Source organism: Plectropomus leopardus, chromosome 11 (genome assembly GCF_008729295.1).
Source record: "Plectropomus leopardus isolate mb chromosome 11, YSFRI_Pleo_2.0, whole genome shotgun sequence".
In the NCBI taxonomy this organism is placed as follows: Eukaryota; Metazoa; Chordata; class Actinopteri; order Perciformes; family Serranidae; genus Plectropomus; species Plectropomus leopardus.
This window is the reverse complement of record NC_056473.1, coordinates 26,285,398-26,305,264: the sequence shown is the minus strand read 5'-3', so window position 1 is coordinate 26,305,264 and position 19,867 is coordinate 26,285,398. Positions and strand designations below refer to the sequence as shown.

Genomic DNA, 19,867 nt, shown 5'->3' with positions numbered 1-19,867 from the left:
AGTGGTATAAGTGATGGGGTGATTATAGAAAGCGAAAATAGAAAAAAAAGAAGCAAAATACAGGAAATGAATCATCAGTCTGTTTATACAATCAGGGGAAAGAGAGGTGAGACGTTCTTCATATTTAGGTTTGTCCCATGAGAAAAGGACACCCTCCTCTGTGCGTGATTTGACCTTCCAGCGTCACTCAGTGACGAGCATTATGTGAACCTGTTTGTGGGTTAAAAGCATTGCTGAGCTCGCATGTACTAGTCTGTGCATTACTGAGATCATTCATATCTCTAACCCCTATCAGATGAATGTGTTTTAATGCAAAGTATGTAATGGAGAATAATGCTACGATGAAAGAAACGCAGATTGGACAGTTAAATACAGGACAAATTTGACAAATACATTTTTTTGAAAGTTGTTTAAAAATTAGCAATGACTATAAAAAGGTGCCAAAACATTGATAAAGTCACTACCACCAGACAAAGAGATGGACAGAGAGAGAGAGAGAGAGAGAGAGAGAGAGAGAGAGAGAGAGAGAGAGAGATGACAAGTTAGGGACAAGAGCCAGTCAGAGCAGAGGACAGGCCTGGGTCAATACTTGCAGCACATGCTGCTGACACTGCACTGCTCAAACACACACACACACACACACACACACACACACACACAACACACACACACACACACACACACACACACACACACACACACACACACACACACATCATGTGCACGCCATACACACACGTTTTCACGTGGACAAGTACACAAAAGATAGAGAGACATCAGACCAATCAGTCAGCCGATGTCAATATTTCAAGAGGAAGACGGAGAAAAGGAGAGAATGCAAGTGTGTTTGTGCATCAGAAAAAGCCTCCACAATTATGAGACTTTTAGACTAAATTGGGTCTTTGCAACACCGGTCCTCTTTTCTTGACCTCACTATATCTAAAGTAAACGTTAACTGACTGAATTAAAAGTTCCACCTTCTGACATTTATTTTTGGGCTGCCAGATGTGAAGACCCCAGTGAAAGCTGTTTCAACACGATCTTAAGGGGTCAGTTCACCCCAAATTAGGCCTAAAACAAAAACATTTTCTCACTAACCTCTGGTGGCATCTAAAACTGCTGCAGGGCTTTATGCCATGTTTCTGTTATTCCTATTTCTCTTTAAAATCAATTAATTATTAATTAATTAAATAATTAAATTGATCAAAAAAATTATCAGCAACCATTTTGATAATCAATCAATCGTTGAAGTAATCTTATAAATAAAAATGCCAAAATTCACCCATTCAAGCATCTTCAATGTGAATGTTTCTTATCTGTTTATGATACTAAACTAAAAATCTTTGAGCTGCAGTCCTAATCTCATTGACTCATTGTGAATTTAATCTATACACACACTAACATGAAAAAATCTCTTGACTTTTTTGGGGTTTTTTTGTCATTTTTGTTTCTTTTGACTTCTGTTTTGACATTTTCGATGCTTATGCCCTGCAATTATGTGAATGTGTAACTTTATTTTGTTTTATGTCTATGAGCATGTAAGAGTAAGTGTGTGTTTGTGCGTCTGTGATAGGGGCCTCTCCATCTTTGAAACGAATTAGCGTGCGGTGCCTTATTGAGTGAGGTGCAGTGTTTAAGTGAAACTGATGAGAGATGTGTGAGCAGCGAGGACTGGGCTATAAGTATGTGGCTTGGGTCACAGGTTAATCCCTATTGATTTACTCCACCGTCTGCATATAGCCACACAGGAAGACAAGGCAGGAGAGGCCTGCGTTACCAGCTATCACAGAGCACAAACGCAGGATAAAAATCACTGCTCGCACACTCTTGGTTACCTGATACTAAGTAGGGTAAGGACAAGAAAATTAAGTATCATTTAATCTAAATAGATAGTTAAACACCCTCTACTTAGACAGATTGCAGACCGTGACCTCCTGAAGATCAATGAGAGATATGATCATTGGCTTCATTTACACGCGATCACATGATCAGGAGCATTTGTCCTCATTTGAAACAAAATAAAGTGTCAGTGACAGATTTAAATGCTACCTTCAAACTGTGAAATCACAGCGACCTGCGACACCGCGACATCAGACCACAGTGTGTTTGATGAGAAACCCAAACAATATCCGCACCCGGCTGTATTTATAAACAAGCTCTTTACAATCTCACCCCAGAGGAGGAAAGGTGAAATATTACATTAATATGAACAACTATTAATAATAACCCCCCCTCCCCTTACCCCATCACTCCTTCTCTCTCCATCTCTATCTCCCTCCTTCCCTCTCTCTCTCTCTCCCTCTGCCTCTAATCCTATCATGCGGGCAATAAGTGTATGCACCATGAGCACATTTAATTTCTGCGGTTGGTTTTCAGCGAGCCCAGAGGTGAGCCTTAATAAGGATCAATGGCACTTTATCTGGGACAGCACCCACTTCACAGCATGCAAATTACACAGCAACCCTTAAAAAAAGAAATGGATTTAATTAAAAAATGTAGAACCACGGGCTCTGGAAATTCAATTAAAGGATTTATGCAAAGGTTGGCTAGCTTTTTGTGTTGCAGTTCCTGCTTATATAATGAGCTTTTCATATTAAAAATCAATAGGTAATCTGGGCTAGGGGATCGGCTGCTTATGTACATTTTTGAAATCAATTTGAAAAATAGTCCATCAGCTCCATGTCACAACAAAGAGGGGAGGGAGCGGGGTGTGTGTTTGTGTGTGCTGAGTTGTGGGGGGGGGTCAGTGGCAAGAAAGCAGTAGGAGTGGATGGGTGAGGTAGGGGTGATAGGTTACATCTATCTCCTCTCTGAGGGACACAGGAGAAAAGCTCTGAAGCTCTAAAGGTAAAACAGACGAAGGGTGAAGGAGGCAATGTGGAAGAGTGGAGGGTAAGTGAGTGCGAATGTCTCTGGCCAGGTCAGTTTCTGGCTCTTTGGCCTGTTCTGATCCCTTCTATTAGAGAGAGAGTCCCTTGGCAGTGAGGGTCTAGCTGGCTCTGACCTGTGGCTCTGGGGTAATTTAGCCCAGCCCCAGCTCAGACTCAGCCCAGACTCAGACAACCAAGGCTTGGGAGACGTCCTAATGGCCTCCCTGAGGTGTCTGGAGCTGGAGGAGCGGGGAGGATGCGGTTGAGGCTTTAAGTAACGTTTCTTCACAAACAAAACTGTCAAAATCTATCGCAGAAATACATCCTATAAAGAGGTTAAAATTAAAATGCACTGTGCAAAAAAAGTATATCTTAAAAAAGTGTAGTGTGTATCTTTAAAAAAGCAGCATTACAAACAAGATAATATATTGCAGAATTAAGCATTTTTATGAGTTTGATTTAAAAAAAAAATACTTTCTTCCTCAACTTCGGCTTTCAACACATATATTGTTCTTACCTCCTTCACACTCATGTTGTATAACTGTACGCAGGCAGGAGGGGTGAATGACTGACTGCATACAGTAGCAGACTGTCAGCATTTGATTGGTTCTTTATTGATCTAGACACGCTCTCCATCACATCAACTCATCCACAATAAACCATTTACACAGTTTCCCTGTGCAATGGACCACATAACCAGGCCTCAGGCCATCTCTGTTCACCCACTGTGTGTGTGTGTGTGTGCGTGTGTGTGTGTGTGTGTGTGTGCTTGTGTGTGCATGCGTGTGCATGTGCACATGTGCATGTGTGTGTGTGTGTGTGTGTGTGTTTTCTTTAATGAAATGGTATCTCCGTGGACAATAATCCCAGTAACAGGATTGGGCAGGAACACACATGTCAATACAGCCAAATGGGATTGTATGCTTTTATCCATCCCCACACCAACACATCTTCTCCCCCTCTGTCTCTCTCTCTCCTTCCATGTCTCTCGCTCTCTTCCCCACTATGTCTCTCTCTCGATATGTATTGCAGCAGCACAGCAGGGAATGTCTGGCAGAATATCACGTTCATCAAATCAACTTCCTAAAAAATGATCTAAAGCATGGCCTCTGAAGGAAATCAGTGCATCATCAGAGAAGTCGACTCTCTCTATGTGAACTTCATACCAATTGGCATATTGTGTAATATTCTATCTACACCACTGAGGAGAAACATACAGTGTCTCCAGTCAGGCTGGAGCTGACCCCCCTCCTGTGTAGCTCCTAATCATCCAAGAGGACTCTATTACAAGGGCCTGGCAGCTCATCTAACCCCACAGAGGAGAAGGGGGGGCTGGTGGGGAGATTGGGACCTCTGCTCCTCTTTCTTTCCACATGGTTGAGCACCACACACAACACCGGAGCACACACACACAGGTTGCCTGGGTGTGCAGCAGAGCCACTGCGTCTGTGTGCTACACCAGACAGCAGATAGAGCACCTGACCTTACGTCTGTCTGCGGGGGAGAAACTGATAAGAACACTGAGGTAAAAGTGGCGGCTGTGCTCACAGCCTCACTGTACGTCTGTTATATGCTGATGTCTTCGTTGCAAGGCCTGTCTCTGGGGTTAACCCCCGAGGTGCAGGAGCTCCTGGTCACAGTAGGCTCAGCAGAGGAGGCACCAGCGGTCCCACTACTCCTGACTGAACAACCGTTTCTCTAATACAGTCCTGACTGCTGGTGCCTGGTCAAAAGTTCAGCCTGTGCATATGTAAAAAGGTGGCCTGGTGCCCGAGGCAGGATCCTGGGTAAAATAATCACACTAAAACGCTAAGAAGCATGGGACTAGGCGAGAGCACTGATGAAACCAGCCCCTGGGGGGACTGAGGTGTCTGATTGGACCAGCGGAGCCTCTTAGGCCTGAGCCCACAATACCCCCCTCCCCTCTTTCTATCCATTATGGTGGATGATGAGGTACTGGAGCCACTGCCCACACTGATCTCCATTCAGCTCAGCACTGTCTGTGCCTATAGTTAAGGTATAGATTAGATGAGTATAGGCTGAGCACAGCTGCTCAGAGCCTGAGGGTACACTGATCTTGAGGGAGCAATCAGTCAGTCAACAAAATGTCACAGGGTCAGCGTTACAGCGTGACAAGACAGTGACAACTTCACAAAAGGTTACAGCCCAACTCATAACTGCAACAGTCACCGAAACTCATTCTGTGCTGTTAAAATGTTTTGGTTCAAAGTGTACTGTCTAATAACTTTTACAGCACACAGTCAAAGGCCTCAAATCCTATCCTGAAATACTATCCTACATCAAATAAATCAACCAAAAAATCTGTGTCAATCAAATTTCGAGCATTAAACAGAACTGCGATAACTGCTGTTTTTTTTTTTTTTTTTCTTCTGCTTAGTCTCGTTCTCAAACACACACGCATATCCGGGCACATACACATGCAGCACACACCACTGCGGGCCAGATCATTCAGCGCTGATAATCACACCAAAGGACACAGGGAAAACTCCCACTCTAAACACGCTGAATTAAAGAAACAGGAGTTACAGGCCTGGTCGCACAATCTCTGATAAGTAGATCAAGGCGCGGGGAGGGGAACATGATGTTAGTGAGAGATAGTTTGGCTGATTAAAATGTCATGGCTCTTTATAGATGCCTTTCTCAACTCAGCAAAATAGAATCAGCTCTGTACATCAATAGCAGAGTGGGCTGTGCTCCCTGCTAATAGAGAAGTTTCTTTGCCTTAAGTAGAAGCCACAACACAAAGGATGCAAAACTGAGGAAGTCAAAATATATTTTTGGTAAAGCGCGATCAAAATGCGGTAGCAAAATAGATAAAAGTGAAGAGCTGATAAAATATTAGAGCATGACGCACAATTAATGAGGGAGGAAAAGCTTGGACATGATTGGATGACCAAGGCAGAGCTTGTGGCCTGACATGACATTCCCTCCCTTTTACTACAATAATCAAATTAAAGATCTGGGAGCACATGTAGCTGCAGGTGTTCCTGTAGTCTCCATATTGTGAATTCATGTGTGTGAAAGTGTGTTTCTCCCCATGTAGGGCAACTGTATATCACTCCACCTGTGCTCCTATAAATCAAACCTGTGTTTTAAATGAGAGGCTGGTTATTTGCGCAAGAACACACACGGGGGCTTTGTGATTGTTTTTTGGAGTCGACATTCTGCTTATGTTTGCATCCCAGAACAATCTCCATGGATCCCGCAAGCGTACGCAAGCAATTAAAGCGATACCATCTTCATATCCCTGCAACCAATAACTGAAATAATATCACTGTTTTATTAAGCCCTTAATGTGGGGGCAGAAGGAGTGAGGAGTGGGATTTTAAAGAGGATACACTTTCAGGGGCCTTATCAACCCCAGATTTAAATAAGAGCAAATGCTCAGCTTAAGGGTGTGCCTCTGTATCTGTGTGTGTCTGTGTGTAAGGCTACGTGTCTGTGTGTGTGGCCTTTATCAGACACGAGTTTTAGCTAATCGCTGTGTCAGCACACCAGAATTTAATTACTAGCTCTACCTTTGTCCTTTAATATTTACTAACATCTACACTACGTTTAATTAACCACGTGTAGAAAGAGCCGAAGCCCCGTTCTGGAGGAAGAAAACGCTCTGCTAATTGCATCTGTGCGCTCGCATCCAAAACGTTAACACGCCCTTCTCTCAAACGCACAAAGCACACAGAAGTGTCATCCACTCTAGGGTGCACTTCCAAATCATCCGATTAATAAGCATGTTTAACAAATTTTCGGTCCAGCTTAAAGTGACGCCAACCAGGTTTGAAGATTGAAACAAGACAGCAAGTGATGAAAAAGAAAAATGTTACAGAGGGTGAGTGTTTTGTGACAGAAATTAAGGAAATGTTCGTCTTGGCATTTTGTGAAAGGTGCTGAGGAGCAGTTCCTCTCATCTCTCATCCCATGTCAAAAGGAGGAGAGACAAATGACGGCCTGGGGCCTTGTGTCTGTCAAACATGATGGATCAGAATAACGCTTCACTAAAACTCCAGCACGTTGCCTTTCAACACATCACATTTTCCCTTCAGTGCAAACACTAAATTGATAAAGTATGAAGAGTAGCTAATGGAAAGATGTAATAGTCAAACTAAAGCATATATTAGGAGGCCGTGGAGCCTAAAGGGTAGAGAGCTGCTATCAATTGAAAAGTCTTACAGAGCAGAGGACACAATAGAGACTAAGATAAATCACAGTGTTGGATTTTATCGCTTATATCCAAGGTGTGTGAGGACATTAACCTCAGGCACCTAACCTCACCTTACAAGCACACACATGTGCTGTGAACACTCTCATGCAGAAATTTATTTTACATCCATAGCAGATGCATCTTACCAACAGTTGCCACTCTGAAAGGTTATTGCATTGAGAGGAAACTTTAGTGGTACATTTTACTAACATTATCTAACTGGATGCCATTAGGCAGGTTTCCATTACAGATTTGCACAAAAATTAAGCAATATTTTCAAAATGTCAATAAAACACAATTGCGAGATGACTGCGTTTCCACTGAGTGATGTTTTGTTATGCGACTTCTCCTCTCAGGATAATATTCCAAAAAGCATGGTGATGGATGTTCAAAACATTAGCAGGTTAATTTCTACTGCAGCCACCGCACTAGCTGTCATTATTTCAAATCCAAGGCGACGTAGGCGTGTTATGCGAGCGATAATGGAAAGGCAAGCTCCTTATACGTGGGAGAGGCCGTGTATGAGGGATTTCTGGGAGGTGATAGTCCATGATCTGACAGAGGAATTGTCAAATTTTCAGATGATCCGCTCAACTTTTGAAGAGTTTGAAACTCAATTGAGGTGGTACAAAAAAAAGCACTAGTTACTATCCACAACTTTTGCTAATGGAAATCCATAACGGAGCGAGTCGAGCTGAGTTGATCCATGCTGTGTCATGCTGTGCTGTACCATGCAGTGGAAATGGGCAATAAAGTCACCATTTACCAGCCAGTGACCAAAAGCAGAAAGCTGAACACTCTAAGCATCGTTCAGTGCACAGAAATAAAACAGGGAAGTCTCCTGTCTCTGCAAAACCCAAATGAATAGAGGCCACGCTCTCAAATCAGAGGAAAACCACAACACAATGCTGCTCAGCTTCGTTCCTCCTCACTTGACCAGCTCCTGTCTCCTGTCCTGTCTGTATGCTGTAGTCTGGCTCTGGCGCCAGTGCTGCGTTTAGAGGTGAGCCCAACTAAACATACAGCCATACCTCTTGCACCACCTTTGCCCCTTTCCCCACCAAAGAATGACATTCTGTGTCTTGAGCCTCTTACCTGGGTCCACTTTACCAAAGGGCAACCCTACCAGGAGCTGTTAACCCAATAACACAGCTCCAAGGGTCAAAGGGGCACGTTAACTTCCACCAGCATCACAGAGGAGTGTCAATTCTCTGAGGGGATTGGGTTTTATTGTTCAAAGTTAAACTTGTAAACAGATATAAACCACAGATCCCTCTGGCACAGCACCTGGCCTCCTTTCGCTCGAAAACAGCCTGTGAGGACGTAATGTCTTTACTGTATCTCTGCTGTTCTCAGACAGGTTGAGTCACCCTGCTAATATAACTCAGAACTTAAGATAATGCATCTGAAAATATCTGGTAATAGGTTCTCCTGATGGGAGAGGGGTAGATGGCAAAAACATACTTGACAGAGAGCTTATTATCTTAGTTCTCCGGACTGCACAGGAGCAGAGACTTGAGTTTGTGCAGTGCATTTACAGTAACCTAATAGTCGCGGTACACAGGATCTGGAATATCGCCTACCCTTGCGAGAGGATAGGGGGACTGCCTCTCAGAGTTAAATAAACAGTGACAGGAGGAAGAGGAAAACAAACCACAGACTATCTCTCTATCTGTGAAACCCAGACTCTCTCCCTGAGCCCTCAGCACTCAGCAGATCAACCCCTCTCCATCCTTTTCCTCTCCTCTCTCCCAGGAACGTGCCAAGACAAATATATACGCTGACTAAGGGACACATCAGACTTAAACAAGAAGACAGTAATACTGCGTGGTGAATATACTGACATTCCTTGCATGATACTTATAATTAGCTTCAGAGCAGCTCCGGTGAAATCAAAAGTTACCAAACGTTCGGGTCAGATTGTGCTGCAGTTTGTGCACTCACACAATTAGATAAAACTCAAAACTAGTGTTGTCACTTACCATAGACTTGGTGAAAGGTCTGGCCAGAGTGAAGAGAAAGGTCATCAGCCACCAGCTCCGGTGAATGGAGGTGTACATCATGTTCCCAGGATGCACTGCGCTGGAGGTGACACCGTGAGGCGAAAGGCGGCGGTGAAGCTCGTTACTGAAGAGGATGTTGCAGAGTTTGGCCCGATTGTAAGCCAGCATGGACCAGTAATCTTTCTTTGCAGGAGACAGCAGGGCCAAGTCCACTTTGGCACACGAGTCTAACAGGTCTGTGAACCTGAAACATAGTCCAGATCGAGAGTAGTTAGAGTGCGTGTGTGTGTGTGTGTGTGTGTGTGTGTGTGTGTGTGTGTGTGGTCTTTCTTCTGGCAGATGTGTGGTGCCGGCTGCATACAAATCAAAGACGTGACATGATGTTCTTTAATTGCCTGCGACAGAGCTGTTAAACTCCAGATGTTTGACAAGGCCCCTTAAACATTACACTACTCGTTGTGTTATTATGCAGTCACGCAGTAACATCACAATACACGGGCACGAAAATCACACTCCCTGTGTGTCTGTGTATGCGTGGGAGAAGGAGACGTAGGCTCCAAACTGGGGGAACACATCCTACATATTAATCCAGTCATTAGAAAACAACCAATCAAAGTGTCACCTGGTTTCCTTGTTGTGATTTTACAAGCTCGCTGCCTCTTGTTTACTGTCGCCTTCCGCAACATCCTTGCTTGGCTAAATTACAACATCTGCAGGCTTTTCATTTCATGTGCTGCAACTTCATAACTACTTTAGCAAGTAGAGGTTGATAAATCAATTGCTTGAGCACCAAATGCAGTTTTCTCCCCCAAAATTTGTTCATGTTATACTGAAGTTGTGCCTGTTTAAAACTGAACACAAATAAATGCAATAACCCTGCCCCATGACTCAAACATATTGTATAATAAAATATAGACGTGGTAAATTAAAATATCCTCTCTATACATAAAAGTACAGAACAAGAGCTGCAGCTTAGATCTGTCAGAGGTAATTTCATTAAGGATTTTATCTCCCCTTGTCTGACCAGATCTGATGCGGTAGTAGGGCAAAGTAAACCTGTACAGCGCCAATTCCACAGTAAGCCCCGGTGGTGGAAACTGATAAAGTGTCTAGCCATTACCCGTATGTCCATCTCTCCCACCCCTGTCCCTTATAGGTCAACGCTTTACCAGCGGACAAGGAGCTTAGGGAATACAATATGCTGCTAGGTCAGGGGTCACACACTGCTTGTGAGGGGAAGCTAAGTGAATAAACGGGAAATCAGCGAAAACTGAAAATAACACAAACAAAAAAGGGAACGACTTCAATAGATGTAATATAGGTCTGGAATGAGGTGGACAGAATGGAAGATGTAATATGAGATATTGTCTATTTTCACTCCTTTTTCCCCTCCCTCTAGTCTGTGTCGGTGTGTAACTGACTCTCTCTGGTCCTGCCTAAGCCCTCTTTGAAGGGGTTAAAGCCGCGTAGAGGAGAGAAGGAAAGGTGAGTGTATTTGTCAGGGAGGCAGAGGAGGAGAGAGAGGGAGCTGTAGGGCAAAGAGTGAAAAGGATACCTGACCATTCTTGCCTTGCACTTTATACTGGGTGGGTTCCCACCTATTTTCACTCACAAAAATTTCCAAACTTTGTCTTTCGTTTCCTGAAAGTGGCGATCATTTGTGAAGATTATTTTGGTGAATAAAATGTGCAAGGATCATAAACACATGTTTAACACAAACATTAGCTTCCAGGTTGGCCTACAGAAAAATGTCATCCATGGGTCACTCCATTAAAGCTAAGTTACGTCAATAGCTTCAGATATTAATTAGCCATTGTGTTGGTTAGGCTATCAAGGCTATCCAAGGAAGACTACAGTAAAAATGTCATTATATACAAAAAAAATTCCATGTTTTTTCCCAAAACGTCTGATAATGTCATCGCTTTCCAGGCCTGGGAAATGTAATTGTGAAATTCTATGACTTTTCCAGATTTCCCATGACCGTGGGAACCCTGTACATGTGATCGTACACACCGTTCAAACAGCAGTCCAGTTTTCACACCATCAAAACTTGTGTGACCTCACTTGTTCTTACTGTGTAGGCAAGTCTTGCTTCAATCAAATCCTGTCAATACTCCCTTCATGACATGCTTTCTTTCAATAAGCTTTTCCTACCCTCTCTTCCTCTTGCTTTTCCTACAGCATGTAATAGCAGCGTGACCCCCGAGTGAATCTGAGTGTCAGACCATCCACTCTGCTGCTCCTGTCCTCTCATGCATGGCGCTCTGTATAACATAACTCATACGAGGGCCCCTGTAATATTGCTGCTGCTTGATCTGCTAGAATAACTCTGCGTATGTTCTCCTTGTCTCAGGTCACTCTGCCGAGCTCCAATCAATCACTCTGCTTGGCCGTCTGACTGACTGAAGACTGGATCAATGTCGCACACACACACACACACACACACACACACGCTCACTGACTCTGAAACACATGGCTGAGGGCTCGGGCTCACAGATCAGTACGAGACACCATGCCTGTCTGCTGTATGACAGGGAAAACAGAGGCCTTTGGAGTGGAGTTAACAAAAAAGACAGACGTGAAAAACAAGAAAAGGCAGAAGGAGGGAAGAGAGGGGAGAAAGGGGCTGAGTCAGGGGGTCAGACAGAAAGGAGCAGATACTTGATCAAAGTTAATTTTAGCTGATAAGTCCATCCATCATGTTGATGATACGTTTAATTCATAGTGACAGCGTGTGGAGGGAAATGAGTTTTCAGTGAGTGAGGCTGTCATGTTTGACAATATGCATTAAGTCTGAGCTATCAGTTTGTGGAGAAAACTTGCCAGTGTAGCGGCTGTAACTGCACGACTGGAGCTGAAGAGTTGTTGGACTAGTTTGACTTCAGTATGGCTGAACTGTGACTGTTAACTGAATATAAGGCAAACAACAGTGTGGCTCTCAACAATATCCCATACCCTAACCCTTCTGCCAGGGAGGCTGATTTACATTATGGCAACTAGAGTTGAGTCAATTTTCAGTTTTGCTGGTCCGGTCCAGTGTTCGAGCTTAAACCAGTTTAATTTATGCAATTCTGCAATTTTAAAAGAAGCCCAAGTCACAGGGGCTAAATCCAACTTAAACTGTATTGATAATAAACAATATAACAGTGCGATTGATATAATATCATGTTTGTAAACTCACTAATGGAGCAACTAGTGTAATAGTGTTTAATTCTATTATTATTGCTTTCATTTCTGTGTTCACTGCTTATATTCTTTGAATTGTATTCACTCTTATTGGTATGAGTAGTGATTTTTGTTTTGTAATTGTTTCCATTTCTATTTCTCATCATTATCATTGACACAACAAGTCAAACCGAGTCAAGCCAAGTGAGCAGATGTGTATGGAAAAGGGCTGAGTTACCCTGATTCAAAATAAAATCAGTAATATTTGAGATCATTTGTAGGTGTGTTAGTAATATTCACAAATTACAGAAATTACAGGGTTTAATACCCTGTACTAAATAGCCAAGTCTAGACATTTTTTCTGTTGTTTAGTCATCCATGTATCATTATTGGTAAAAATCCTTATACTTCTAAAACCTGAAGGTTTGCCCTTCTGGGATAATAAAGTTGTCTGAATCTAAGAGTCTGAATCTGAATGCACCCAAGATTTAATCATAACTTAATTTAACGTTACCACATGCAACAAGGAACAGGTAATAATTTCACCGTGGAATTGGTCTGGCATTATCACGTTTTTCATTAATGATGCATAAAACCAATTCAATATGAGTTAAAAGTAACCCGTGGCGAATGATCCTTTGTTCTTAGCACATCTTTATTAAGAATTAATCAAGGTGTGCATTCCACCCTAAATAAATGCACAGGTATTGCTTATTACTTATTAAAACAGCCAAAAAAACAGGCAATTTTAAATTCTATAAGCTTTATTGAATAGTCTTCTCTCGAGACCCTGTAGATGAACTAATACTTTTTACATGCCTGGTTTACTGCCTTTACCTGTGGGACTCAGAAGATACCACAACAACGCGGGCGGGGGCCGAGCGGCGCAGCACGTCCTGTAGGCATTGGACAAGCAGGAAGTGACCTAGATGGCAGATCTGGAAGGTGGACTCCAGGCCGTCCTCTGTTAAGCTCCAGGGCTGAGTGCACACTGCTGCATTACACACCAGTATATGCACGGGCCTACAGGGAGAGGGAAGGCAGAAAATAAAACATATTTGATTGTTTATTGATTATAAGTGAAAGCAAAGAAGACACAGCTGCATAAAAAGGGGATTTTTATACCATATTAGGCTGAAGAGGAAGTAAGGAGAGACAGGGAGGAGGAATAAAAAAAGAGGACAGAATAGTGAGAAGCAAAGGCAGAGAAAGGAAACAGGGTGTCTTATTCCACAGTGTGGTAGACTTTAGAGGTCTACAGAGACAGAGCATCAGTAATGCTGATATGATACAGAGGTTTCCAGTGCAAGTCCCCGTGGCTCGACAGGTACTGTAGATACTGAATACAGCTGGCTGGAATCCAAGAGCAACAACACATTGAAAAGCAATCTCAAACCGTTTCAACACACAAGGGTGGTGGAAGTAATGGGTGTTGATACAGGCCATGTGTAACTACTCTGAGTAACCAAACCCACCAACACATCGACTCGGAAAGGCTGAGCAGAAGACAGCAGATCAAAGGAAATACACACACAAGGCATGATTTATAAAAAAAAACAAATGACTTAATTCAGGGGCCAATAAAAAACAACGGTTTAACACAGACACGCAATGCATTTCCATCCTTGCAGACTTTGTGTGGGCGAGTGAGTAACACTCCCTGCTCGCGTGCCAGTGAGTGGAGATTGCTGGATTGGTCAGGGCAGCGAGAGATCCTTGTCGGTGACAGCGTCGCTCCAGCGAGCTTGAAACCACAGTAACACAGCCGAACAATCCAAACACACCCCACCAATTTTTAATTTCTTCCATTAGAATTAATTATGAGGCCGAAGGCAATTTGTGTACCCTGTGTTTAAGACTGCCTACTGGATTAATTAAAAACTGGATGCTGGAAAATTAATGTGTGAATTGTTATGCCTTGCTATAATGAGCCATCCCATGCTATTACATAGGAGTGTACTGTACGATCACCTTCAGGCCTCCGAACACACAAGGTTCATTAAAGAGCACAAACCTAGTCACAAGTCAACTTGAAGAATGCCGACCTCAGCACGTTATTAACGGAGCACATACTAGCAGTGAGATATTAAAATTTCCAGCTAAAATGCAAAAAGGTAAGGAGACATAACCTCGTGTAGAGGGAAGAGGGAAAAAAATGACCTTCGTAACCTGCACTTCATCCTGATAAAACAAGATAGAAGAATAAAGCACCACAGTTGCTGTGATGTCAAGTTCTGCACTGGAACAAAAAAAACAAAACACGGTTGTTTTTGGCCCAGTGTTCCCCTGTCTAATAGAGCGTGAAGTACAGTAACAATGTGCTACACAAGGCAAAACTCTTGGGTCTGTTAGTGATGCACTGGCTCGAAGCTGCACAATAACACCACAGGCATGAACTCTTGACCTCATTTTCCAACCTTTCACTGTAACTGCTGTTTTAAACTAATACTCATGTCAGTTACACCTCTTAGATTTAAAATCGTGTCCTCTTTTGAGACCTTACACAATTAAAAAAACATGCAGTATGTCATTCAAATCATATCACAAATTTGTGATCAAAAACTCCAATAACCCAACTTTTTCTCTGGCCAGTAGAGCGATTTCCCCCACGCAGCTCCGATGGGCCTCTGGTGAGTCTGCTTGTAATGTAAAAGGCCTGTTAATTCAACTGCCCACCAGTTAGTCCCTCTCTCATAAGCGCAGGTCTAATGAATGTCTTTAATAGGCCTATTGCCGCGTACCACAGTCCCTCTTTCCACATTAAGATCTCACACAACACTGTGTGCACTGTGCAATCTCAGCGCTGGTCAAACGAGGGTGTTAACTACCAAACAGGGAGACATCAGTTTATATATTTACTTTAAATAACCCCCCTGGGTATGACCCCTGACCTCTATGATAATGTGGGCCAGCAGGAAGAGATTGCCTGTGTGAGCTGGGCTCAGACTGCTGGTCATTAACACTGCACTTTATTGGCAACAGGAAAACTGGCACTGGCAACAAACATGTGGACAGGTGTACGCCACTCATCCACAGCAGCAATTAACCATCATTTTCATTATCGATTTATCTGCAGATTATTTTCTCATAGGGATGTGCTATATGAAGAAAACAACATTTCATAGTATTTTTTTAACAAATACCTTGATATTGATATTGCAGTGATATTGTAGAGTTGGTTATTGGTGCTTTCACAAAAATATTTAAGCAATGAAATTTCTGATAAAAAATCAATGTATATCCATGTGGATATAATGACTAAGTGGGTAGAGGCAAATAATGGAAAAATCTGGTAAATTCAGGAAATTACATCACTTTACTGTAATACAGCTTTTAAAACCAGGAAATGTCCTGATATTACGATATTCAAAATCTAAGACGATATTGAGTCTCGTCTCACAATATCCATATAATATCAATATAAGGCCCAGCCCGACATATTTTCTCGTGTAATCAATAATTATTTGGTCTATAAAATATAAGAAAATGTGAAAAATGTCCATCTCAGTTTCTTATAGTCCAGGGTGACATCTTTAAATGTCTTGTTTTGTCAGTCCAAAACCAAAGTTATTTACTTTAAAACTATATAAAACAGAGAAACACAGGAAATCTCCACAACTGAGAGGCCGAAAGAAATATTTTCTGCCATGTTTGCATGACAAAGTACTTTAACAATTAATAAATTATCAAAACAGTTGGCGATTGTTCTACTGTCAATTGACTAATTGCTGCTTCTTCAACATCAGTGGGGTCCTCAGAGTTACTTCGAGAGGGCCACCAAATTATTGTTTGTTAATTTTTTGAGAGTATCTTCTTCTTGTCAAAAAATAAAATATCTCTGAAAATACACTTTCACTTTATCCAACGTATTTTGCCTTTTGAAGCAACTTATCTTTGTGATACTCAATTTTATGTAATATGCAACTTGATTTGATACTCTATATATACGTAGTAGAGGGTCCCTGCTTTACCCTGCTTTCATCTTAGGGGTCCTCAGCCTAAAAAATGTTAAAGATGGGGCGCCTGGTGGCTCAGTGGATATAGTGACGCCCCATATACAGAGGCTGTATCCTCACCCAACAGCCGCGGGTTCGATTCTGGCCTCGACCCTTTGCTGCATGTCGCTGACATTGTTACGGTCACCACACTTCCGTGTTTCTAAGATTACTGCGATCTGGCTTGCGTGTATTCATACAGACCACCCATTAGACATAATACGCTTAAAATTAGAACAGGATAAATGCCGTTTAAAAAAAAAAAAGTCACAGGTGAAAACAAATTGCATGTGTTAATTACGGACCGTTCAGTAGAAATTGTATTAGGGGCGTTCTGTCAGCACCATCCTCCATCAATTACATCCCAATGAAATTGCACTGCATTCAACAATATCAATATCCAGGTAATTTCATTTCAAAGGACACGCAATTAAAGCAGAATCGGGGTCAATGGAACACAAAGCAGCGTGAAAGCCACTGACTAAAGCACTTAAAAGCAAGGGAGTGAGAAACGAGAGAAGGAAAAGAAAAAGACTCTGATTACATTTCACCTGTCAATGACACGCTGCAGGAGCATTATTGTGCGTGTGTGTGTGTATGAGTGTGTTTGTCTCTATGTGTTTACAAAACTGTGTGTATGCGTCTGCATGTCCGTGCATGTATTCACATGTGCGTGCGCGCGTGCTCTTGTGTGTGTTATGCCTGAAGACATACGTGCAGTAATAGAGTGGTGGTAGACTCAGACAGCTGCCCAGTGCCATTCACAGCTCAGAGCTCCCAGCCTCCACTCTGCTCTGTTCGCCTTCTGATGAGAATTAATGTACTCTGACGTCCCCTGGGACCCCCCCACCCCCCCCCCCCAACAGCACAGCTAATGAAGAAATACAACCTTGCCAAAATACTGAGGTAGAGAGAGACACTGAGAAAGACTGAGAGACAACATGAGAGAGAGGCCGATGCAGATAAACAAATTGCAAAAGGGATATGTAAAAAAAACAAAACCAGGAGACGGGTTTCTTGGGACAGCGGGCTTAAAGGGAGGTTAATATACTTCAGAGGGGATGGGACGGATATCTGTAAGATACGGGAGGGAACTATAGGACACAAGGAGAGGGAAGCCAACGTGAGGTTTGGCTGTGACCCAAGACACGTGTCCTGGATGGCCATACCCTGCCCCAGGGCTGCTACGGGCAATGACTGCCCTGCCTCTCCCCAAGGGGCTCCCCTGACACCAACACCCACACACACACACAAACACACACACACCCCAGCCTAGACACCTGCGGGTGGCTGAGCAGTATGGATGACAGAATACATGACCCCAAAATAGCAACTGTGCACCCGACCACGGGACACAAGACACATGCGGTAAAAGCTGACCACCACAAAATAAGTGTCATAAAGTCTGGTTCGACCAATGTCAAGCAAATCGACACAAATACACTCATTTACTCCTGGGGCCTTGTCCATATGGTGTCCATCAGACACAGTTTGGATGTCCTTTAAGTGTGCGGGAAGTAATGGTGATGAATAAAGTGATCGGCCTGAATGAGAGACTCTGACTTTACTGATTTATTTATATCCTTGAGTTTTCTTTTCTTCTCTTTCTGAGTAAGTAGAATGAAAAAGTTTGTTAGGACTTCAGCGCAGCCAGAGCCTTACATTTTGTCTGCTCCTCTATTCTTGAAACTTCAAATTTTCATCTTCCTAAATTACTCACTTCCAAAGGTCAATATTCAGTAAGATCAATAAGATTCGGGAGTTCCAAATTATGAATTGTTTTTTCCCCAACTGGTGAAAAACTGTTCCTCTTTAAAGGGGTATAAAAGATATTTAAAAGTCTATTTAACTGCTATTTTGTAACTACTGCTCTCTAAGTATTTCTAATGTACTCATGTTTATTTGTTGTACCTCTCAGTGACATCTACACACATGCTTACATAGATAGAACACATTATACAATTACAGTTTTCTGCTTTCCAGCCCACTTGTTTTTTGGCCTCACCCTGCACTGCATACTGTGCTTTTTTCTGCCATTTTGTGTAATTGTAAATTGTGCAAAATAAAAAAAATCTCATCTAAATCTAAAAACTCTGACAGTTGAAATGGGACTGATGGCTACTTAAGGTTAGCATTGAATAGCTGAGAGAAAGTGTCATGATTTGTTAGTTGGGAGTGCTGCCATATAAGTGATTTAAGAGCAGCTCTGCCGCTGTCTCTTCACAGTAGAGACTCTTCTGATGGCCTTTCAGATCCAAACGGTTATTTTCAACGCATTAGATTCAACTATTCACCTACAGTATTGGAGAGACCAGGCTAACACTGCTGTCAGCTCGAACACACAACTGCAGCATTGCATAGTGTCATTTCCAAACTACAGAGCATCTAAACATTTCATAGCGGCAAACACAACCCTGATGTTCGGCAAGATTTTGCAGGTTTAGGTGCATCTCAGGAAATTTTACATCTACTCTCCATTCAAAACATACTGTAGGTCAGTAATCTAAAGAGTAGTAGAATTAGTTAGAGAAGATTAAAATGTATATTTTTGGTTTATACTCACAGTTTCTTGGCCTTGTAAGACTCAGCAAACTCCCTGACACTGCGGAGAGAAGCCAGGTCGCACATCATGGCTTCTACTCTTGCTTTGTGCTGCAGAAACAGGAAAAACAAAAGAACGATTGTAATAACCAGCAGCAGTAGATAAACAACAAGGTCACCAACATTATTTCAGATTTCATACAAACTGCCACGTTTATCATCACTGTCATCTCCTTCAGCAAGAGAGAAGAGTTATCACAAAGTACAGATTTACATGATTACAAAAAGGTGTGCTGTTACACCAGGTTTATGCAATTAAACCCATCTCCCCAGCAAAAATACAGATCTTAGGATCTCCATATGTGTGACTGGTAAACACATCTGTCCGTCTTGGGGAAAAAAAGTCACTGTTGCTCTTCATAAGCTTTTTTCCTCATTTAAAGAGTTTTTAGGGGGGAGTTTTCCTTTATCCATATTGAGGATATAAGGATTAAGGATGGTGTGCACTGCACAGATTTTAAAACCATTTGAAGAAAATTTGCTAATTTATCATATGCGACTTTGGGCTACATAAAAACTAATTTGACTTGAGTGTTATATTCAGTCAGACTGGTAAAAAAATATATATTCTTGAAAAGACTGATGACGTGGTCACAGTCCTGTCTAAAGACTCGGAAAGAAGTCCATAGCTTTTGACTGTGTTCTCTGTGTGTGTGTGGGGGGGGCTCATCTTACACCATATGTTAGGAGACAGGGTGAGGATAGAAGAGGAGAGGAGAAAGATAAATGACTTAAGAAGTGAATGCATAGCTGCATTTACACACTGAGGAAGATGGGCTAAATATTCATCATCCTCTCTGTCCCACTGCAGCGTTCTGCTGCGGGGCAAAGGCCTCAGCAGAGACGTACGCATCTCTTTAATAACAGCATATGACCATGTTTTTGTGTGATAAAGGATGTTAACTTAGACTCTCTTCCCCTTTTTCCCCCTCTTCCCCTTCTCTACATCGTCATCAGTGCAGGGCCCCTTCAACAGACAACCCAGGTTCAATCTCACGTGGGACAGTGGAG

The 19,867-nt window shown here is 42.5% G+C and overlaps 1 protein-coding gene across 1 annotated transcript in view; it reads right to left on the bottom strand.

Annotated features, from left to right (window-relative positions):
- The window catches only part of wwox (WW domain containing oxidoreductase), a 153,410-nt gene that overhangs the window by 89,346 nt on the left and 44,197 nt on the right, over positions 1–19,867 (bottom strand). Inside the window, exons 6-8 of the mRNA XM_042495782.1 lie at positions 18,819–18,907; positions 13,098–13,283; positions 9,075–9,339 (exon numbers count right to left, since the gene is read on the bottom strand). Of these exons, the coding sequence (XP_042351716.1) occupies positions 9,075–9,339; positions 13,098–13,283; positions 18,819–18,907 (540 nt within the window). The remainder of the gene's footprint in view (positions 1–9,074; positions 9,340–13,097; positions 13,284–18,818; positions 18,908–19,867) is intronic.